Genomic DNA, 22,998 nt, shown 5'->3' on the forward strand with positions numbered 1-22,998 from the left:
TGTTGTGTGTTGAAGGCTTGTATAGATTACTTGTTGTGACTAAGATGCCTTCGATAACATCGTATTACTTCTCAGCTAGAACACACAGGGGCTAATGACCCACTGGAGGATTCTGGGATATTGCCGTTTCGTGCTGATTAGATTTGCCTTTATTAACACTAAACTATGAACAGAACAGAGACACTTACTCTACACTGGATCATCCTGACAGGCAATTATGTATTCTACACAAGATCTCCACTCCATATCTTGTCCTCTTTGTTAGCCGTGAAAACACAAAGAAATGGCTTGTCACTTTGCCACCGTTTGTATGCGGCAGAGTCGTATGTCTTAGTGAACATGATATTAATTGGCTGGTCTGATCTCCGGGACAGTTGTTATGGGCTGAGAGGAGATTGTAAAGGCTTGATAGGACAGGACAAGGTCGACAGGCTTATTGTGGACTCTGCTAGTTTATGAGGAACCTTGTTCACCCTTTATCTAAGAGACATATTAGGCCTGCTGATTCACTCTGGCAGATGTACTTAATCTGAAGAAAGGTCTGAAATCATAATACATAGGTGGGCTTTAAGAGGGGGGTGCTCTAAAACGCACTCCGTTGCTTCCCCTTGTGGTGGCGGGATGAACTACATACACAATGGATGTTGAGACAACAAAAAAAGCGCATCGAAATACACCTAATACTGGTTTCTCTTATTCATTGATTGGAAATTGAAACTAAAGAGTGCAATTTTATTGCTATTGATTGAATAAAGACGTGCATATTTATCTCATCAGACTTCCATCACGGTCACGTGTCATTGCTTGTCTCTGTCCTCATCAGTGTTGTGTTGGTGTTTCCCTCAACTTCCGAGGCAGAGGCATAGTCCCTTTTTAGATCTGTGTAGAGGAGATGTGCAGCCAGACACCTGTTTAGGGATACTTGATGGGCCGTGTAATAGGGCCTGAAATAAAACAGCATTGCTAGACTAATGTGTTAATAGCCTCGTTATCAGGCTAGACTGCCAAGCTGCAGCGCGCACTCATCCCCGTGATTCTCCCAGGCCTCTTTGCTGCAGTGGCAGATCTTGTCTTAGAATGGTGAGAGGGAGTTTAAAATGTTGCCTGCTTCTTTTATCACTTTTTGAATTCTAGGATGCTAAATGGTAATCTAGTCGTATTTTCTTGCCATTGAACCATTTTGGAAACTGTCATGCAAATGCCTACTGTCAGGATGGCACTTCAAGCAGACATCTTTGTTCCATTGTAAACTGTTGTGAGATATCTTATGGGATACAGAACTAATACATTATTATGCAGTCAAATTAACCTCAAGTGAAACTTGTTAGAATATTGACTACCTTTTCATCAAATTAATAACTAAAAAAGCTAAATTTCTATTTAAACTGTCCACTAACTTCCCCAATTACAGTGCCTTGCGAAAGTATTCGGCCCCCTTGAACTTTGCGACCTTTTGCCACATTTCGGGCTTCAAACATAAAGATATAAAACTGTATTTTTTTGTGAAGAATCAACAACAAGTGGGACACAATCATGAAGTGGAACGACATTTATTGGATATTTCAAACTTTTTTTAACAAATCAAAAACTGAAGAATTGGGCGTGCAAAATTATTCAGCCCCTTTACTTTCAGTGCAGCAAACTCTCTCCAGAAGTTCAGTGAGGATCTCTGAATGATCCAATGTTGACCTAAATGACTAATGATGATAAATACAATCCACCTGTGTGTAATCAAGTCTCCGTATAAATGCACCTGCACTGTGATAGTCTCAGAGGTCCGTTAAAAGCGCAGAGAGCATCATGAAGAACAAGGAACACACCAGGCAGGTTCGAGATACTGTTGTGAAGAAGTTTAAAGCTGGATTTGGATACAAAAAGATTTCCCAAGCTTTAAACATCCCAAGGAGCACTGTGCAAGCTATAATATTGAAATGGAAGGAGTATCAGACCACTGCAAATCTACCAAGACCTGGCCGTCCCTCTAAACTTTCAGCTCATACAAGGAGAAGACTGATCAGAGATGCAGCCAAGAGGCCCATGATCACTCTGGATGAACTGCAGAGATCTACAGCTGAGGTGGGAGACTCTGTCCATAGGACAACAATCAGTCGTATATTGCACAAATCTGGCCTTTATGAAAGAGTGGCAAGAAGAAAGCCATTTCTTAAAGATATCCATAAAAAGTGTAATTTAAAGTTTGCCACAAGCCACCTGGGAGACACACCAAACATGTGGAAGAAGGTGCTCTGGTCAGATGAAACCAAAATTGAACTTTTTGGCAACAATGCAAAACGTTATGTTTGGCGTAAAAGCAACACAGCTGAACACACCATCCCCACTGTCAAACATGGTGGTGGCAGCATCATGGTTTGGGCCTGCTTTTCTTCAGCAGGGACAGGGAAGATGGTTAAAATTGATGGGAAGATGGATGGAGCCAAATACAGGACCATTCTGGAAGAAAACCTGATGGAGTCTGCAAAAGACCTGAGACTGGGACGGAGATTTGTCTTCCAACAAGACAATGATCCAAAACATAAAGCAAAATCTACAATGGAATGGTTCAAAAATAAACATTAGAATGGCCAAGTCAAAGTCCAGACCTGAATCCAATCGAAAATCTGTGGAAAGAACTGAAAACTGCTGTTCACAAATGCTCTCCATCCAACCTCACTGAGCTCGAGCTGTTTTGCAAGGAGGAATGGGAAAAAATGTCAGTCTCTCGATGTGCAAAACTGATAGAGACATACCCCAAGCGACTTACAGCTGTAATCGCAGCAAAAGGTGGCGCTACAAAGTATTAACTTAAGGGGGCTGAATAATTTTGCACGCCCAATTTTTCAGTTTTTGATTTGTTAAAAAAGTTTGAAATATCCAATAAATGTCGTTCCACTTCATGATTGTGTCCCACTTTGTTGTTGATTCTTCACAAAAAAAAACAGCTTTATATCTTTATGTTTGAAGCCTGAAATGTGGCAAAAGGTCGCAAAGTTCAAGGGGGCCGAATACTTTCGCAAGGCACTGTAATTCCAGTTACCCTAAATTGAAATATGTATTTTTTTTCGAAATACCTTTTGTTAGAATGAAACCCTTTCAATAACATAACAAGTACATTACATTAGTTAACCAAAGTGAACCAAAATTACCATATTAGAACAAACTGTACTGTGGATTAACAAGTAATATCCAAAATGTAGTAATCTCTTGGGTCCAACATAAAATAACAAAAAAACAAACCAAAATTGAGATATTCCTTTTCCATTTTCTTGTCACAGACGATGAAACTGTAGATTCAGTCGTTTTCCGTTGCAAGGTCTTTTTGAACAGAATGAGGAAAGAAGTTGTTATAAACGGTCGACGGCAAGGTCGGCATCTACTTTTACAAGGTAAGCACAGAAGAAATGATATATTCAACTCAAATTATATATACTTTTACTAACAAGGCAGTTAAGTCCCTCAATCTGAAATCTGACAAGGACAGTAACATTCGGGTTGGGACGGTCATGGAATTTCTGGTGTCTGTGATTGGCGTGTCATATGTACGCGGTCAGTTTGGGGAAGCTAATTTTCACCATAAAAATGAACCTTTATTATAAAGCATTGCATGCATCATCACATTTGTAGACTTATGTAAGATACTACTATCCCGAATGTGATGAGAAATTGGATAATGAAGGATAATACTATAATTTAATCACTGTTTGCAAAAAGGACTTCAATGCAGCAAGTAATGGAGTAGGCTAGGCTATATCATATACATTTCCCTTTTTTGCAAGGGAAAAATGTGGCCTTTTATCAACACATTGCATTAAATTTTACTACACTTTTTTTATGAATGGAAAGATTAGCATAATCTTTTTTAACACGACTTTCAAGTGGCATTGACCCAATAATAAAGACATTGAATATGCACACTCAGTGTATATGGTGCCAATAAGATAGGCTACAGTTTTTTTTATTTTGACAACTAAAAGACAGTCTCTTCATTGTCCTCTCTTTACAGCAATAGCCATTTGCTTTCTAAACTAGGTTTTGCTGTGATTGTATTGGGAAATATTGCAAAATGCCTCTTTCACAACTCAACAATTGTCTATTTGCTGTGCGCACTGCCCCAAATTGTGCGCCTATCCGACAGGCCCAGTGCAGTCAAAAACTAGATGTTTCTATGTTTTCTATATACATCTCCACACTATGAGGTTGAAATAATACTGTGAACTTGTGAAAATTATGACGAGGACCTTTTAGTGTAAGAGCTGTTTTAAAAGACTGCCTGAAATTGGTGGGATGGAGTTTTGGCCTGCCTGGTAACATCACTAGGTGGTAAATTAGTTCCAAATCTTTGCCAATAACAGATATTTTTTAATGTTCAGACAGTTCTCACAATATTTTTGCTTGAGAAATTGCTCTTTGCTAAGAAGCTATTTTTGTTTCTTCATTTTAATGGAAACAGCCAAAGCAAGGTGCTTAGTGCCTCCAGAAAGTATTCACACCTAGACTTTTCCACATTTTGTTGTTACAGCCTGAATTTAAAATGGATCAAATTAAAATGTTGTGTCACTGGCCTACACACAATAAATACCCCATAATGTCAAACTGTATTTTATTTTTTATTAAAAGAAAGCTGAAATGTCTTGAGTCTTAAGTATTCAACCCCTTTTTTATGGCAAGACTAAACACATTCAGGAGTAAACATTTGATTAACAAGTCACATCATCGCTGTACCCCACACATGCAATTATCTGTAAGGTCCCTCAGTCGAGCAGTGCATTTCTCGAGCAGTGCATTTCAAACACAGATTCAATCACAAAGACCAAGGAGCTTTTCCAAGTCCTCGCAAAGAGGGGCACCTATTGGTAGATGTGTAAAAAATAATAATAAAAAAACGGACATTGAATATCCCTTTGAGAACGGTGAAGTTATTAATTACACTTTGGATGGTGTATCAATACACCCAGTTACTACAAAGATACAGGCGTCCTTCCTAACTACGTTTCCAGAGAGGAAGGAAAATGCCTAAGGATTTCACCATGAGGCCAATGGTGACTTTAAAACAGTTAGTTTAATGGCTGTGATAGGAGAAAAATTAGGATGGATCAGCAACATTGTAGTTACTTCACAATACTAACCTAAATGACAGTGAAAAGAAGGAAGCCTGTACAGAATATATATATTCAAAACATACACTAAAGTAAAACTGGAAAAAAAAATGTTGGGCTAAGAAATAAACTTTATGTTCTGAATACAGATCTTTGTTTTGAGCAAAAACATCACTGAGTACCACTCTTCATTTTTCAAGCATGGTGTTGGCTGCATCATGTTATGGGTACAGTATGCTTGTCATCAGCAAGGACTAGGGAGGGTTTTTTGGGGGGATAAAATAAATGGAAAAGAGCTAAGCACAGGCAAAGTCCTGGAGGAAAACCTGGTTCACTCCTCTTTGCAACATACACAAATTCACCTTTCAGCAGGACAATAAAATGAAAACAAAACCAACGAAACCAAGTATCCACTGGACCTGCTTTCCAAGACAACATTGAATGTTCCTGGGTGACCTAGTTACAGTTTTGACTTAAATCGGCATGAAAATATAAGGCAAGACTTGAAAATGGCTATCTAGCAACGATCAACAACCAACTTGACAGAGCTTGACAAATGTTTTGAAGAAAAATTTGCAAATATAATCCTGGTGCACAAAGCTCTTAGCCAGAAAGACTCAAAAAAAAAGACAGCTGTAATCACTGCCAAAGGTGTTTCTAACATGTATTGACTCAGGGGTGTGAATATTTATGCAAATTAGATTTCTGTATTTCATTATCAATACATTTGTAAAAATGTCTAAAAGCAAGTTTTCACTTTGTCATTATGGGTATGTAGATGGGTGAGAGAGAAATATGTATAGATGTTGAATTGGTACTGTAACACAACATGTGGAATAAGTCAAGGGTATGAATACTTTCTGAAGGCACTGTCGTTGTTACCCCTAAGTGATTTGATTTGGAGATAAAAACAGCTGCATTGGACCTTTTAAAACAATCCACAGCTCATGTTATTTTAAATAAGCTAATGAGCCTCTGATCTTCCAAATCTTGCTTTCTGGTGTAGTAGCCTATTTGAAATGATTGGATGCATTTCTGTATAGACAGGAGTAGGCTAATTAACTCTACAATTGTTGCAATTTAGTTCAGTTTACTAGCCTAATGGATGTGTCGCATATGGGACTCTTGCTGTTGAATAATTCATATTGTCAGACACACACAATCTTTTTTAAGAAGAGCCATTTATTTATTTAACATAAAGCAATAAAAATGTGCAGTGTATTAAAGAAAGTCCAGGTTACTAAAGTGCCATGTGCTAGCACTTCTACAATAACTTACTACTAACAGCAGCAACATACATAGGTAAGAGCACATATTAACAGTAGATCTATAGGCCTATAATAAAACAAAAATCATTAAAAATAGAATAAAAATCTTTATTTTATTGCAAACGGCGACGGCTAGTAAAATGCAAACTACGCATCATCTTCTACCTCTAGCTCCAGGTTTTGTGCCAGTAAAGTGAGCTTATTGACTTTGTCCAGCTTGAGGCATGAGTTGACAGGGGTGACAATGTTCCCTGCAGTGCTGAACATTCGCTCTAATGCGGTGCTCATGTATCTGCGTGCCAGCTTCCACATCAAAGGATAGCAAGTCTGGTTGTCTCGCCACCAGGTCAGGGGATTATCCTTTGGGTCAGGCTGTTCCTGTAGGTAGCGAGTCAGTTTGGTGTCTTCACAGACTGTGAGGGGTACATTGGCTGTGGTTTGGGCCATTCACTTCTGGAGGAGATCCCTCTAAATTAATTATCTTTCCATCGTTCGAGTCATCATCTCCCCCAGTACCAGTAGCACCACCACCCTGCCTCCGCCCCCCGCCACCATCTCTTTCAGGAGTCCTTCTCTCATCTCATTCAAATCATCCCCTTCACCTCTGTATTTTAGGTCGAAGAGGGAAGAGATGGACAGAAGTTATGTTATTGTCAGTAGGCTGTACATGTCCTCGAGGACACTGGACATCATCTTTTGGAGGCTTTGCGTTAGGTTGGTGTCTTTGGAGAGGTCGGGCTTCAGCAGATCTCCCGTCAGTAACGGAAGCACAGGCTTCACTGACGAGACTGTGACGTAACTCACCAGAGAGAACATCAGTGAAGACAGCCACAGGATTCACTGACGAGACTGTGACGTAACTCACCAGAGAGAACATCAGTGAAGACAGCCACAGGCTTCACTGACGAGACTGTGACGTAACTCACCAGAGAGAACATCAGTGAAGACAGCCACAGGCTTCACTGACGAGACTTTGACGTAACTCACCAGAGAGAACATGAGTGAAGACAGCCACAGGCTTCACTGACGAGACTGTGACGTCACTCACCAGAGAGAACATCAGTGAAGACAGCCACAGGCTTCACTGACGAGACTGTGACGTAACTCACCAGAGAGAACATCAGTGAAGACAGCCACAGGCTTCACTGACGAGACTGTGACGTAACTCACCAGAGAGAACATCAGTGAAGACAGCCACAGGCTTCACTGACGAGACTGTGACGTAACTCACCAGAGAGAACATCAGTGAAGACAGCCACAGGCTTCACTGACGAGACTGTGACGTAACTCACCAGAGAGAACATCAGTGAAGACAGCCACAGGCTTCACTGACGAGACTGTGACGTAACTCACCAGAGAGAACATCAGTGAAGACAGCCACAGGTTTCAATGCTGCTTGGACGGATGAAGACGTCTTGTCCTGCCATGAGGTGATTATGTTTACGATCCAAGACCAGGACTTGTTCGATGGCTGTTGCTCGCTCCAAAATACTCCACCATTGTCTGTTTCGTTCCCCACCGTGTTAATCAATCCTGTGGAATTAAACATAGTTTATATACCAATTCCTCATCCATATACAGTTGAAGTCGGAAGTTTACATACACTTAGGTTGGAGTCATTAAAAATAGTTTTTTCAACCACTCCACAAATTCCTTGTTAATAAACTATAGTTTTGGCAATTCTATTTTTTTTCACCTCACTCCTCCGATCTACTGTGACAATGATAAGGCCAGAGGTGAAAGTCAGAGGCTACCCCCCCTCCTACCCTGTAGGCTATAGGATCGATAGGTACTATAGGTACCCCCGGTCCCAACTTCTTTCCTATCCGCACCCCACCCCCGTGTATAGGGGATATGCTGATTATGGTGCATCAAAAGATAGTTGGAAAGACGAGGAGATGTATACAGTTAGCAAAACAATAACATATAATCAATAGTTAACACTCCCGCTATGGGTAAAGTATATCTACATTAAAATAAAGTTCATCATTTATTTTATTCAAAACAAATGCTTTTTTATACAGTTTTGATGTTTATTTCATTTTCATGACTGTCTTCATTCAAGACCGCCAATGTCAAGGTTATCCAGTTACCGTTACAGCCCTAAGTGCAGTCACAAAATGACCATGAATTTCTATATTCACCTCAATACCAATTAATGCTCAAATTCCTCTTGAACTAATATTAACAAGGCAATTATGACCAGGGTTATGGTTTTTCAGTATAATATGCCACCCTCAATCAATCAATCAGTGAAATGTATTTTATAAATCCCTTTTTACATCAGCAGTGCTTATACAGATGCCCAACCTAAAACCCCAAAGAGCAAGAAATGCAGATGTGAAAGCACAGTGGCTAGGAAAAACTCCCAAGAAAGGCATGAAGCTAGGAAGAAACCTAAAAAGAAACTTGGCTCTGAGGGGTGGCCAATCCTCTTCTGGCTGTGTCGGGTGGAGATGATTAGAATATATGGCCATTAAGGCCAGATTGTTCTGCACTGACATTTATCGCCTCTAAACTTTCATCTGGGCAATTTGCTCAACTAGACAGACAGTGTCTCTATGGTACATTGATGCAGAATGTTCCATGTTTGTTCCCATTAGCATCCCCAGTCCCTGACTGCTGCACCCCTATCAGCAGAGCAGTGACGCCCTACTAGCTACTGTAGCAAAGTTGAATTCCCTCCTCCATGTCAGAAGAATCTTCCCTGTTTTTCCTTATTACTTTAACTTCAGGGTCGAATGATGATTAACACAGTATTAAGAGCATCGGGCAGCTCAGGTTAGAAGTTAATGTCAGGATTTGCATTTGAATTAAATGGCAAATACGTGAAGGAGGAGTTGGAAACATCCGATTTGATTTGTCTCCTAATCTGTATAGTAGGGCGGTTGGTTTCCCTGCTGCCAGGCTGCCAGCTGGGGGTTTTGGTGGGCACAGCGGTAGCGGTTTGTGCCAGCGTGATACCATCCTGTTGGGTGGTAACACTTAAGTTCATCCTGTGTTGGTTACGCCAGTCTCAGTTGATCTTTCTTCTCTCTCCTTTTTTTTCCTTCTACTAAATGTATTGGGAAATCACGGTATTTAACAAACTCTAAAGTACTGTTTTAGAAGAGTGTGGTCTATGCACAGGCTGCTCGATTATTGGATTGACAGTTCTGTCCGCCTAGTGATGGGCGTTATTTCCGCTTCAGAAGTGGCATTCCTTTACAGACAAGAAAAATGCCTATTCAGTGGCACTTTGAAACTATCACCAGAGAAGGTTTTGTGTTGGCGTTTTAAAAGCCATAGTGTAACCTTACAAACAAACAAACATACCATAGCCGAGGCACTTTCAAGGGTATATGACTGTGGTAGATATACTGTACAGTGCATTCGGAAAGTATTCAGACCCCTTCACTTTTTCCAAATTTTGTTATGTTAGACTTATTCTAAAATGGATTAAATTATTTTTTCCCTGATCAATCTACACACAATACCCCATAATGACAAAGTGAAAACAGGTTTTTAGAAAATGTTGCAAATGTATTACAAATAAAAAACAGATGACTTATTTACACAAGTTTTCAGACACTTTGCTATGAGACTTGAAATGAGCTCAGGTGCCTCCTGTTGCCATTGATCATCCTTGATGTTTCTACAACTTGATTGGTGTCGACCTGTGGTAAATTCAATTGATTGGGCATGATTTGGAAAGGCACACACCTGCCTATAGAAGGTCCCACAGTTAAGCAAAAATCAAACCAGGAGGTCGAAGGAATTGTCTGTAGAGCTCCGAGACAGGATTTTGTAGAGGCACAGATCTGGGGAAGGGTACCAAAACATTTCTGCAGCATTGAAGGTCCCCAAGAACAAATTATCCTCCCTCATTCTTAAATGGAAGAAGTTTGGAACTACCAATACTTTTCCTAGAGCTGGCCGCGCAGCCAAACTGAGCAATCGGTGGAGAAGGGCCTTGGTCAAGGAGGTGACCAAGAACCCGTTCGTCACTCTGACAGAGCTCCAGAGTTCCTCTGTGGAGATGGGAGAACCTTCCAAAAGGACAACCATCTCTGCAGCACTCTACCAATCAGGCCTTTATGGTAGAGCCACTTTGCCAAAAGGCACCTAAAGACTCTCAGACCATGAGAAACAAGATTCTCTGATCTGATGAAACCAAGTCTGAAATCTTTGGCCTGAATGCCAATCGTCACAACTGGAGATAACCAGGCAGCACTTATCACCTGGCAAAATACCATCCCTACGGTGAAGCATGGGGGTGGCAGCATCATGCTGTGGGGATGTTTTCCAGCGGCAGGGACTGGGAGACTAGTCAGGATTGAGGGAAAGATGAACGGAACAAAGTACAGAGATCCTTGATGAAAACCTGCTCCAGAGTACTCAGGACCTCAGACTGGGGTGAAGGTTCACCTTCCAACAGGACAACAACCCTAAGCACACAGCCAAGACATCCCTACTGTACACAATGCTACAACTGTTACATTTTCAAGTAGCACTAGTTTAAGGTGAACAACAACAAAGGCCTTTAGTCATAATATTATGGAAAGTGTTTGATAAAATCTATAATGTACAGATAAGTAGATAGTGTTGCTACTCTACAGGAGAGTGTCTCTTAGCCCCTTTTCTCTTAAAACACCCACTGAGACTTCAGGGCAGCGTACTGGCACACAATTCATAATGGATGGTAATTGACTCTGCTTGAGCTTGCATTTTGGAGATATAGCAAACATGTAGGCTAATGCAAGAGTGTGTTTGAGCTTGCAAGCATGTGTGTCCCTGTTAGAATATATGCCTGAGTGTGTGCGTGCATTGGTGTGAGTGTCTGAACTGGGTGAGTTACAGAACCAATCAAGCAGGCTTTGACAGTAAATGGCGGTTGACAGTCCTCATCATCACAATCACAACATTACATTGTGTTGGCCTGACCTGTGATCACTTGATGGGGCATTTGACTTTTCTTTCTTTTTTGTTGCGGAAAAAGGGTTTTGTCTTTTGTTCTGTCCCCTTTTGTTTTACAGGTGAGCCCTGATTATGTTGATATCATGTAGAAACACATTCTCCCTGCATTGTTGAAGTAGGAGTTCCCTGAGACATAGAACACGGACTCAGGAAGGTCAGGTTCCTTCACAGGGATAGACCGTTAATTCTTTACGAAAGCCCCATTTCAGAAAAGCTCACTAGCCAAACAGAAGTACATTATCATACCAAATGTCAAAGCAACACTTCGCCCTAATTTGTTTTGCCAGCTCTCTCACCTGACTTTAACACTGAAGTGGCATTTTGCAATGAGCGGAGATTGCCTTGCCCCCCCCCCCCCCCCCCCCAAAAAAAACAGAGGTGTTTGTTAAAGGCAAGGCATCACTCCCCCATGTTCTTGTGAAGAGAAATCTCAACAGAATCCGAAGACAGTGTTGAATCACCATGCCATGCCTCACTCCTACAAATCCCCCTTACAGCATGACGGCACCTAAATCAACTCTACAGAGTAAAGACCCAGGGCCATACAGTCACCACATAACCTGCCTCCCTGCTATTCTCTTTAATGACATTCACCATAGGAGGGGACTCCACCAGCAGCCAGGCCGGAACCACCCTGCCCAGGGAAACAAGTGAGAAGCAAGAAAGAGACTGAAGAGTGTGTGTGGGATGTCTCTGGGCTATCTCAGTAGAAGGGGGGATAAAAAGGGATCTGGATAGAGGTAAAGAGCTCTCATCCCTCCTTCTCTGTTTTCAGGTGAAGAGGAGTTTTTTTAAGGGATTGGAGGGAGACATCGAGGAAGACTTGACACCTGTGTCCCAATACAAGTACTTCGTTTTTTACTACTGTGAGGAAGATGCTAAATAAACACTTCTCCTTCCCTGGACTGTAATGAAATCCATAGCCTTGAGGAAAGGGCAAATCCGCTATCTATCTATTGGTGATTTAGCCAGTCTGGGAGAGAACCCGGGGAATGCTTTTCTTCCTCCCAGTAGTTCTGTGTGAGCAGACGGCTTTGACTTTATCAAGTTAACTTCCTTTGAAGGAAAGCAGAGGAGAGTAAGACCAGCTGGCATGCCATCTGCTTTGGGCTGTCATCTACTCCACTGCACCACAACTCTGCCAGTTATCAGTCAGTCAGCCTACCTGTATACACTCTACAGTGTGGATTCCGTTTGGGAAGACATGTTAAATTGACTGTCCGAGATTCTTTCTTTTAATTCACGCTTCGTTTTTCCCACATAAGGACAAGTTATAAGATAAATAACTGCCTTAGTGGAGCATGTGAATAAACCTTTGATTGGGATCTGTTTCCCTGTTTGGGAGTGTTCAAAGGATCTACATTTGTAAGTGTCATTGCGTGGGATGTTTGGTCCTGAACTGTAACCCCAAGAGGCCATCCTCTTCTAACAGTGAAAGCATCAGTTACATTGAGTTCCGTTGTATTTCTATTCCTTCCACAGCCAGCAAGTTGAGAAGAGCACATTGTTAGAGCTGGCCTTTAAAAAAAAAAAAAAAATGTTGGTGGTGTTTTTGTCCATTGTGCATACAGAACATTGCAGTACCAGTCCCCAGTTCTGCTGAAGAATGGCTCGTTCACAACTTTGGAACAACTGATGAAAAAACCATTTCATTGTCCGCCTTCCCAGACAACAAAATAACCCAAGCAAGGTCAACAATAGAAGAAACTTCATAGCAAAAACACTGCTCAAAACTGTTTACATTGGCGCCTCCCTTGGATATATGAACACGCGAAGATTGTTAGCGTTATGGGTCGACGGCAGGCCGCGCTGTCCAGAGCGTAGATTAATAGCTTGCCAGTTTGAAACATCCGCAGGGTCGGTGCTATCGGAGGAAGACTGTTCTGTTCTTTCCTCTCATCCACACAGTTGTGCCGCCAGGGATCGTCAGACACACTCCCTCCCCTCTCCACCATTATCTCACTTCAGTCTGAGAGGAAGAAAAGAGAATGAGCACTAAAGTTTTACTAAAGAAAAGAGGAACACCTGAAGCTATTTGGTACACTTTCAAGTAGTGAGGAGGTTGTTTCAGTTCAATTTGAGAGAAATGGTGTGATAGACGTCATCGGTCTAAGCTTTGCAAATGAGGAGTGTGATGTGGTTTTTAATTTCATTGGCTTGTTTCTCACAGGATTCCAATCTCTGTAGAAAAGCTCATTAGCTGGCTTCCTTGGCATTCCTGATTTGGAATAACCTTATTTTTGACCTGTTCCTTGTCAATAATCAACGTCCGGCCAAGGTTGCTGAATGAAATATCAGCATTATCTTATAAAGCAGGGGATTTCTACCAAACTCATATCAGTAGTGCTGCATGGAGTTATTTTGTTGATAGTGATGAGATAGAAGGCAATGTATAATTTATTATATTTATCCCATCCCCTCCCGCCTTCTCTCATTTTACTCTTTCTCTCTGTCTCTTTCTATATTGCCCTCCTCTCCAGGTAACAGTATACTCCACTCGGCAGCAGACAGTGTGACCAGCGCTGTACAGAAGGCCAGCCAGGCGCTGAACGAGCGAGGGGAGCGCTTAGGCAGGGCTGAGGAGAAAACAGGGGAGATGAAGAACAGTGCTGAGCAGTTCGCCGTCACTGCACACAAGGTGAAACACACACACACACACACACACACACACACACACACACACACACACACACACACACACACACACACTACCGTTCAAAAGTTTGGGGTCACTTAGAAATGTCCTTGTTTTTGAAAGAAAAGCACAAACAGACGCCTCACAAGTCCTCAACTGGCAGCTTCATTAAATAGTACCCGCAACACACCAGTTTCAATGTGAACAGTGAAGAAGCGACTCCGGGATGCTGGCCTTCTAGGCAGAGTTGCGAAGAAAAAGCCATATCTCAGCTTTGCCAATAAAAATAAAAGATTAAGATGGGCAAAAGAACACAGACACTGGAGAGAGGAACTCTGCCTAGAAGGCCAACATCCCGGAATCAACTTCTTCACTGTTGACTTTGAGACTGATGTTTTGCGGGTACTATATAATGAAGCTGACAGTTGAGGACTTGTGAGGCGTCTGTTTCTCAAACTAGACACACTAATGTACTTGTCCTCTTGCTCAGGGCCTCCCAGTCCTCTTTCTATTCTGGTTAGAGTCAGTTTACGCTGTTCTGTGAAGGGAGTAGTACACAGCGTTGTACGAGATCTTCAGTTTCTTGGCAATTTCCCGCATGGAATAGCCTTAATTTCTCAGAACAAGAATAGACTGATGAGTTTCAGAAGATAGTTATTTGTTTCTGGTCATTTTGAGCCTGTAATCAAACCCACAAATGCTGATGCTCCAGATACTCATCTAGTCTAAAGAAGGCCAGTTTTATTGTTTTTTTAATGACCACAGTTTTCAGCTGTGCTAACATAATTGCGAAAGGGTTTTCTAATGATCAATTAGTCTTTTAAAATGATAAACTTGGATTAGCTAACACAACGTGCCATTGGAACACAGGAGTGATGGTTGCTTGATAATGGGCCTCGGTATGCCTATGTAGATATTCTATTAAAAATCAGCTGTTTCCAGCTACGGTAGTCATTTACAACATTAACAATGTCTACACTGTAGTTCTGATCAATTTGACATATTAATGGATGAAAAAGTGCTTTTCTTTCAAAAACAAGGCCATTTCTAAGTGACCCCAAACTTTTGAACGGTAGTGTGTGTGTGTGTGTGTGTGTATATATATATATATATATATGCAAAATCCACTATATATATATATATATATACATATATATAGTGGATATAGTGGATTTGCCTATTTCAGCCACACCCTTTGCTGACAGGTGTAAAAGTTGCTCGCACAGCCATGCAATCTCCATAGACAAACATTGGCAGTAGAATGGCCTTACTGATGAGCTCAATGACTTTCAACTTGGCATGTCATAGGATGCCACCTTTCCAACAAGTCAGTTCGTCAATGCTATTCCAACAAGTCAGTTCGTCAATGCTAGAGCTGCCCCGGTCAACTGTAAGTGCTGTATTGTGAAGTGGAAATGCCTAGGCGCAACAACGGCTCAGCAGCGAAGTGTTAGGCCACACAAGCTCACAGAATGGGACCGCTAAGTGCTAAAGCACGTAAATATGGCCTGTTCTCGGTTGCAACACACACGACAGAGTTTCAAACAGCCTCTGGAAGCAACGTCAGAACAATAACTTTTCATCTGGAGCTTCATGAAATGGGTTTCCACGACCAAGCAATGGCACACAAGCCTAAGATCACCATGCGTAATGCCAAGCATCGGCTGGAGTGTCGTAAAGCTCACTGCCATTGGGCTCTAGAGCAGTGGAAACTCTTTCTCTGGAGTGATGAATCACACTTCACTGTCTGACAGACTAATCTGGGTTTGGCGGATGCAAGGAGAGCACTACCTGCCCGAATGCATAGTGCCAACTGTAAAGTTTGGTGGAGGAGGAATAATGGTCTGGGGTTGTTTTTCATGGTTTGGGCTAGAGCCCTGACCTCAATCCCATTGAACACCTTTGGGATGAATTGGTACGCTGACTGCGAGCCAGGCCTTATCGCCCAACATCAATGCCTGACTTCACTAATGCTCTTGTTGCTGAATTGGAAGCAATTTCCAGCAACAATGTTCCAATATCTATTGGAAAGCCTTCCCAGAAGAGTGGAGCCTGTTATAGCATCAAAGGGGGGACCAACTCCATATTAATCCCCATGATTTTGTAATGTGATATTCAACAAGCAGGTGTCCACATACTTTTGTGTATCATGTAGTGTATCATACCATATTACAAGGGCTGGAGGAGTTTTTCATAACCACACGAACTGAACAGAATAACCTTACTAGTAGTACATGTTACCAAGGGTATAGGCTATACCACATAATGGTACTATGTAACCCACATTTCCCCATTGTCTTTGACTAACAATTCATCCCAAACAGATTTTCTGTAAACTCAGTTTGAGCTCGAAACTCAGCTGATTCAGTCTAAGTGGATAGTGTGTTGCTTCTGGCCGCCCAGCAGGGTGTCTCACTAGCTAGATGTTCTTGTTAGGAATCCCTCCTATTCATAGTTTATTCCTCCAACTATTCTCTCTATCCCAGCTATTCTCCATGGGCTTCTCTCATCCTCTCAATCCAACTGTATTTGTCACACAAGGAGAACTAATCACCCGCTGCTTAACCATACCATTATCATAATATGGTTTGGCTGCAAAAACAGGAAATAAATTGTAAAGGACATCATTTGTAAAAATACGAATCGTGCTCCGCTTCTAACTCACGACTGTGATCAATTCCAATAACTTTTAAAGTAACTATAATTGTCTTTGACCTGGCTTCTTGCACCTCCTGTAAAAACAGGATCACCCAACTTTGGTGACCCACTGTTCCAGATAGAGCGCATAATCTTTCCACATTTTGTTGTTAAATTGAGATTTTGTGTCACTGATCTACACACAATACCCGATAATGTCAGAGTGGAATTTATTTGTTGAACATTTAGGAAATTAATAAAACATTTAAAGCTGACATTTCTTGAGTCAATACTGTAAGTATTCAACCCCTTTGTAATGGCAAGCCTAAATAAGTTCAGGAGTAGAAATGTGCTTAACAAATCACATAAGTTGCATGGACTCATTCCGTGTTCAATAATAGTGGTTAACATGATTTCTGAATGACTACCGCATCTCTTTACCCCATGCATACAATTATCTGTGAAGTCTCTTCATAATCCAGTATTGAATTTCAAGCGAAGATTAAACCAGAAAGACCAAGGAGGTTTTTCAATGCCTCGCAAAGAAGGACATCGATTGGTAATAAAATAAAAAGGCAAATGCTGAATATCCTTTTGAGAATGGGGAAGTTCATAATTTCACTTTGGATGGTGTATCAATACACCCAGTCACTACAATTATACAGGCGTCCTTCCTAACTCACTGAGTACCACTGTGCATATCTGTTTTCCACTAGACACTTGGAGATGAATTCACCTTTTAGCAGAACAATAAACTAAAACACAGGGCCAAATCTACACTGGAGTTGCTTACTAAGACAATGTTCCTGAGTGGCCTAGTTTCAGATTTGACTTAAAACGGCTTGAAAATCTATGGCCCAGACTTGAAAATGGCAGTCTAGCAAGGATCAACAATCAACTTGACAGAGCTTGAAGAATTTTGAAAAGAATAATGGGCAAATATAGTAGAATCCAGGTGTGCAAAGCTCTTAGAGACTTACCCAAAGACTCACAGCTGTAATTGCTGCCAATGGTGCTTCTACAAATGATTGACTCAGCGGTGTGAATACTTATGTAAATTAGATATTTCATTTTCAATAAATGTGCAAACATTTCTAAAAACATGTCTGCAGTTTGTCATTATGCAGTATTGTGTGTAGATGGGTGAGGTTCTTTTATTTTTTTAATCAAATATGAATTTGGGGTTTAACGCAACAAAATGTGGAATAAGTCAAGGGGTATGAATTCTTTCTGAAGGCACTAACTCCCCATACAGATAAGACACTCCATCCACTTCCACATTGAGCTCCAGCAATTAGATGCTCCATTTTGTGAACCATTTAACTAATTAGTTGTGTTGCAGTGTTAGTCTTGCACTCAATAAAGCATGTTTGTGTCCGTTTGTTAAAAGATGCAACCCTATAATGTACGTGGATAACCACTGGTAGGAAGGTGATGTTAGCTAGCTACAGTAAATACACTGCTCAAAAAAATAAAGGGAACACTAAAATAATACATCCTAGATCTGAATGAATGAAATATTCTTATTAAATACTTTTTTCTTTACATAGTTGAATGTGCTGACAACAAAATCACACTAAAATTATCAATGGAAATCAAATGTATCAACCCATGGAGGTCTGGATTTGGAGTCACACTCAAAATTAAAGTGGAAAACCACACTACAGGCTGATCCAACTTTGATGTAATGTCCTCAAAACAAGTCAAAATGAGGCTCAGTAGTGTGTGTGGCCTCCACGTGCCTGTATGACCTCCCTACAACGCCTGGGCATGCTCCTGATGAGGTGGTGGATGGTCTCCTGAGGGATCTCCTCCCAGACCTGGACTAAAGCATCCAACAACTCCTGGACAGTCTGTGATGCAACGTGGCGTTGGTGGATGGAGCAAGACATGATGTCCCAGATGTGCTCAATTGAATTCAGGTCTGAGGAACGGGCGGGCCAGTCCATAGCATCAATGCCTTCCTCTTGCAGGAACTGCTGACACACTCTAGCCACATGAGGTCTAGCATTGTCTTGCATTAGGAGGAACCCAGGGCCAACCGCACCAGCATATGGTCTCACAAGGGGTCTGAGGATCTCATCTCGGTAACTAATGGCAGTCAGGCTACCTCTGGCGAGCACATGGAGGCCCCCCAAAAAAAGAAATGCCACCCCACACCATGACTGACCCACCGCCAAACCGGTCATGCTGGAAGATGTTGCAGGCAGCAGAACGTTCTCCACGGTGCCTCCAGACTGTCACGTCTGTCACATGTGCTCAGTGTGAACCTGCTTTCATCTGTGAAGAGCACAGGGCGCCAGTGGCGAATTTGCCAATCTTGGTGTTCTTTGGCAAATGCCAAACGTCCTGCACGGTGTTGGGCTGTAAGCACAACCCCCATCTGTGGATGTCGGGCCCTCATACCACCCTCATGGAGTCTGTTTCTGACCGTTTGAGCAGACACATGCACATTTGTGGCCTGCTGGAGGTCATTTTGCAGGGCTCTGGCAGTGCTCCTCCTGCTCCTCCTTGCACAAAGGCGGAGGTAGCGGTCCTGCTGCTGAGTTGTTGCCCTCCTACGGCCTCCTCCACGTCTCCTGATATACTGGCCTGTCTTCTGGTAGCGCCGCCATGCTCTGGACACTACGCTGACAGACACAGCAAACCTTCTTGCCACAGCTCGCATTGATGTGCCATCCTGGATGAGCTGCACTACCTGAGCCACTTGTGTGGGTGGTAGACTCCATCTCATGCTACCACTAGAATGAAAACACCGCCAGCATTCAAAAGTGACCAAAACATCAGCCAAGAAGCATAGGAACTGGGAAGTGGTCTATGGTCACCACCTGCAGAACCACTCCTTTATTGGGGGTGTCTTGCTAATTGCCCATAATTTCCACCTGTTGTCTATTCCATTTGCACAACAGCATGTGAAATGTATTGTCAATCAGTGTTGCTTCCTAAGTGGACAGTTTGATTTCACAGAAGTGTGATTGACTTGGAGTTACATTGTGTTGTTTTAGTGTTCCCTTTATTTTTTTGAGCAGTGCATATTCTGCAACATCTTCTCTGACTGGTCATAACGTTGAACAATATTTAGTTCATGTTTTGAAAGTTGTATCTTTCCCCCTCTTCAATTTTTGATGTTAAATAAAAGTTGGGAACATCCTGTATCTGCCAACTGCGCTACTTCCCCCCCCTGTAATGCCATTGAACAAGACACCACTTCTCCCTCTTTCTACCTGTGATCCAGTATACTTTAGTTCAAGTTGAGAACATATGGTATCTTGTAGTGGACTCCATAAGTGTTAAGGTGACCTGTAGCGGGAAACAACACTGCAGATTCAGTCAGTCTGTCTCTGCAGTGTCTCCCACCTGCTGAGGCTCTGTGTGACATCAGTCCATTAGTGCCACCGTTGAGCTCTCACCATCCCCACAGAAGGAGCTATGGCCATCTGGTCTGTGCTGCAGCTCTGCTGCCCCCACTTGTTAGCTCTGGAGATTTCACCCACCTCTATTTTGAAACCTGTGGGTGGGTGGGTGGGTGGTTGGGTGGGTGGGTGGGTGTGTGTGAGAAAGAGATTTAGATTGGTGGCTCTGGCCTTCTCCTTAATGAGCCTCCAGACAAGCCCGCTAGAACTCTCTTTTTAAGAGATGAAGTCTGAGTGAGCAGTCACTGCCTGATGAAAACACTGCGGCGTGGGCCGCTTACCAACCCCTGGGGAATAACACCACCCTAATAGCTATTATTCCTTTCTGCCTAGAGAATAGACCCTGCTTGTCCTTGTTCTACTACTCACGATGCCAAGCATGTTAGCCTCCACCAGGTGGGAAACAAAGTAGTGCCAATGAGGTTCTTTTACTTGTATTTGTTGGTGGTCGGATTTTAATGTGCTAGCTAACTTTGGAATTTATTTTAGTTTTTGCAGTTTCTAGAAATTAATAGATTTTTAATCTTATTGTGTTTTGTTTGTTATTTTTGGCAAACCCATAGGGGTTGTTGAAGAAATGTTCACTTAAATTGCTTTCTCATTTCACTTAGTCACTGCATGATGTTTATATATCTCCACATGGCTGACGTGCTCTCGTTTTGTCCCTTCCCCTCTCTTTTTCCTCTCCACAGCTGGCCATGAAGCATAAATGTTAAACTTCGAGGAGAGGGGTCCACCAAGCGTGCCAGACGCCATAGGGCAGGTTTCAGATTGTATTATTTGTATTTCTTGTAACGAAGGTAACATTTATTTGTTTCTAACGAAGATCTGATGACGAGGAGGGGGGAGAGAAAGAGGGACGGAACACAGATGAGACGGTTGAGAGCAAATGTTTCACGGCTAAGTCTTTTACTCCCTCCATTGCTCCCAAAGTACTCCTTGACCTTACTGTGACAAACCATGGAAATGACTGACTATGGTCACTGCCCTCCCCACCCCAACGCACACACACCACCGTCCAAATCCCCCTAAAAGGAACAGGTCTTCAACTCCCTCAAAGAAGTGACTTTACATACGGTGCTGGAAGAGGAGAATATAACTGCAGCAGAGTGTATGACATGACACATGCATATCATATGATGGCTATTTTACTGTACAGAGTCAGCAATGTACACCCCAGTATGTGAACATCAACTTGTCGAAAGGAGATGAGCTCTTCACTCGCTTTTGTCGTTTGACTATTTGGCATCATATTGTTTTGAAACGCTCATTGGTGCATACATTCATTTCAGATGTAATATTAGCCAAATGTGTGGAGGACATTCATGTGGCTTCTAAAAACTACTGCTGCAAGCTTACATTTCAACCAATATGGTATGTTTTCCAAGTTTAATATTCCGCAAAACAGTCTGTGAGCTATTCATTACAGTGACCAAGGGTTCAGGTGCATGGTCTACCAAAATACACTTTCATTATAAAAGGTTGAATAAAACCCACACAGAAAAAACAAGTATTTAGGCTTCACTGTTGGTATTTCTTAAGTGTTATTGAAGCACTTGGCTGTATGGACGAGATCAGACGGTTTGTTGTAAGGTAAGAGACTACAGTATCGTTGTAAATTAGCTAGTGTAACAAGCTTATAAGACTGTAATCAGATCATTCTACCACCATTTACAATGTAATTGGTGTCGAATCATCCCTGTAAATCTAATTTTGATTGTAACCCTTTCAACTCCTACCTTGGTCACATCTTGTACTTATAGTTTAACTTGTGTTTATATAAAGTTTTTTGTTCTGATATGTAAAACAGCATATTGACACATCACTAGCAGCATTGTACAATATTGGTCTGCATTCACTGTGTAACCGTGGCTTCCTTACAAGCAATTTGAAGCAACTAAACCACCCGCAGTGTGGATATGTCTTGTTTATTACGCTTATATTTTGGATTTGTCCAACCGTCACAATGCATTGACAACCTTACCTTGCAGCGAGCACCATTAAGTTCTTACTGAAATTCTAGTTGCCTCATTCTAATCCGCTTCATCCTTACATTTTGGATGTTCATTGTTTTAATAAAAAAATATTGAAAGTAATTTGTCTGATAGTTATGAAATGTTTTTGTAGCAATTTGCAAGCTACTATTGCAAGTCATGTTGTCTACACTCCATTGGTCAGTGAATAAGTCAGCATCTTTTTACATGTCATATGACTAGCTACGGTCCAGAACAATCCAAGTGCAATGCTTCTATATCAGTGTTTTTAAACATACTCTTTCATAAGTACTTCAACAGCATGTCGTTTGACTTGAGCAGTGTGAATGTGTTATGATAACACTCATGGTATCCCAAGGTAACACTGCCTTGCTAGATCGATAACCAAAAGTAGAAGATCAAGAATGTGTTGCACCAGGTTTGAAAGAGGGGGTTGTTCCTTAAGATGTATGGTGCTTGTTGGAAGTGGATTGTGTGGCGAATACAGAAGGCCACAGTACTGTAGGTAGAATAGGCTAATGGAATGAAAAGGTAGTTATTATAGATGGTCTCAATACTAGGCACATGTAATACAGACTTATACCATTCTTTTCAATGAAACATCACAGACCAATGCTTTTTGGAGTTTGAAGGTCACACATTGAATTATTCCAAAACCTCTGTTTATATCAGATTACATAACATCTAAATAAACACAGTCTCAAGTCTGTCTTTAAATTGTTGCCGATGTTTTTCTTTTTTGGATGTGAAATTTTGTAGTTAAAACTAGAAAAAATAATGGGAGGGACATGTATACTGTTTAGGTCATTGAAGTTTGTGTTTCACCTAGTTATCCACTACTGGGGTCTCTGTTGTAGAGCTAACATTCTTACCCCAGTGACACAGCATGTGTGCAGGCTTCTATGTCCAAGTGTCTATACTGAACAAAAATATAAACGCAACATGTAAAGTGTTCCCATGTTTCATGAGCTGAAATAAGATCCCAGAAATGTTCCATATGCA

General features: G+C 41.6%; 1 protein-coding gene across 2 annotated transcripts in view; it reads left to right on the top strand.

Moving 5' to 3' along the window:
* Positions 1-22,098, top strand: part of LOC110505701 (syntaxin-binding protein 6) — a 107,787-nt gene extending 85,689 nt beyond the window's left edge. The window contains exons 4-6 of one of the 2 annotated variants that reach the window (XM_021585092.2): positions 3,273-3,383; positions 13,798-13,955; positions 20,695-22,098. In XM_021585092.2, the coding sequence (XP_021440767.1) occupies positions 3,273-3,383; positions 13,798-13,955; positions 20,695-20,718 (293 nt within the window). In that variant the 3' untranslated portion in view covers positions 20,719-22,098. The remainder of the gene's footprint in view (positions 1-3,272; positions 3,384-13,797; positions 13,956-20,694) is intronic. The other variant, XM_021585093.2, reaches the window with a different exon arrangement.
* Positions 22,099-22,998: the final 900 nt, after the last annotated feature.

Source organism: Oncorhynchus mykiss, chromosome 25 (genome assembly GCF_013265735.2).
Source record: "Oncorhynchus mykiss isolate Arlee chromosome 25, USDA_OmykA_1.1, whole genome shotgun sequence".
NCBI lineage: Eukaryota > Metazoa > Chordata > Actinopteri > Salmoniformes > Salmonidae > Oncorhynchus > Oncorhynchus mykiss.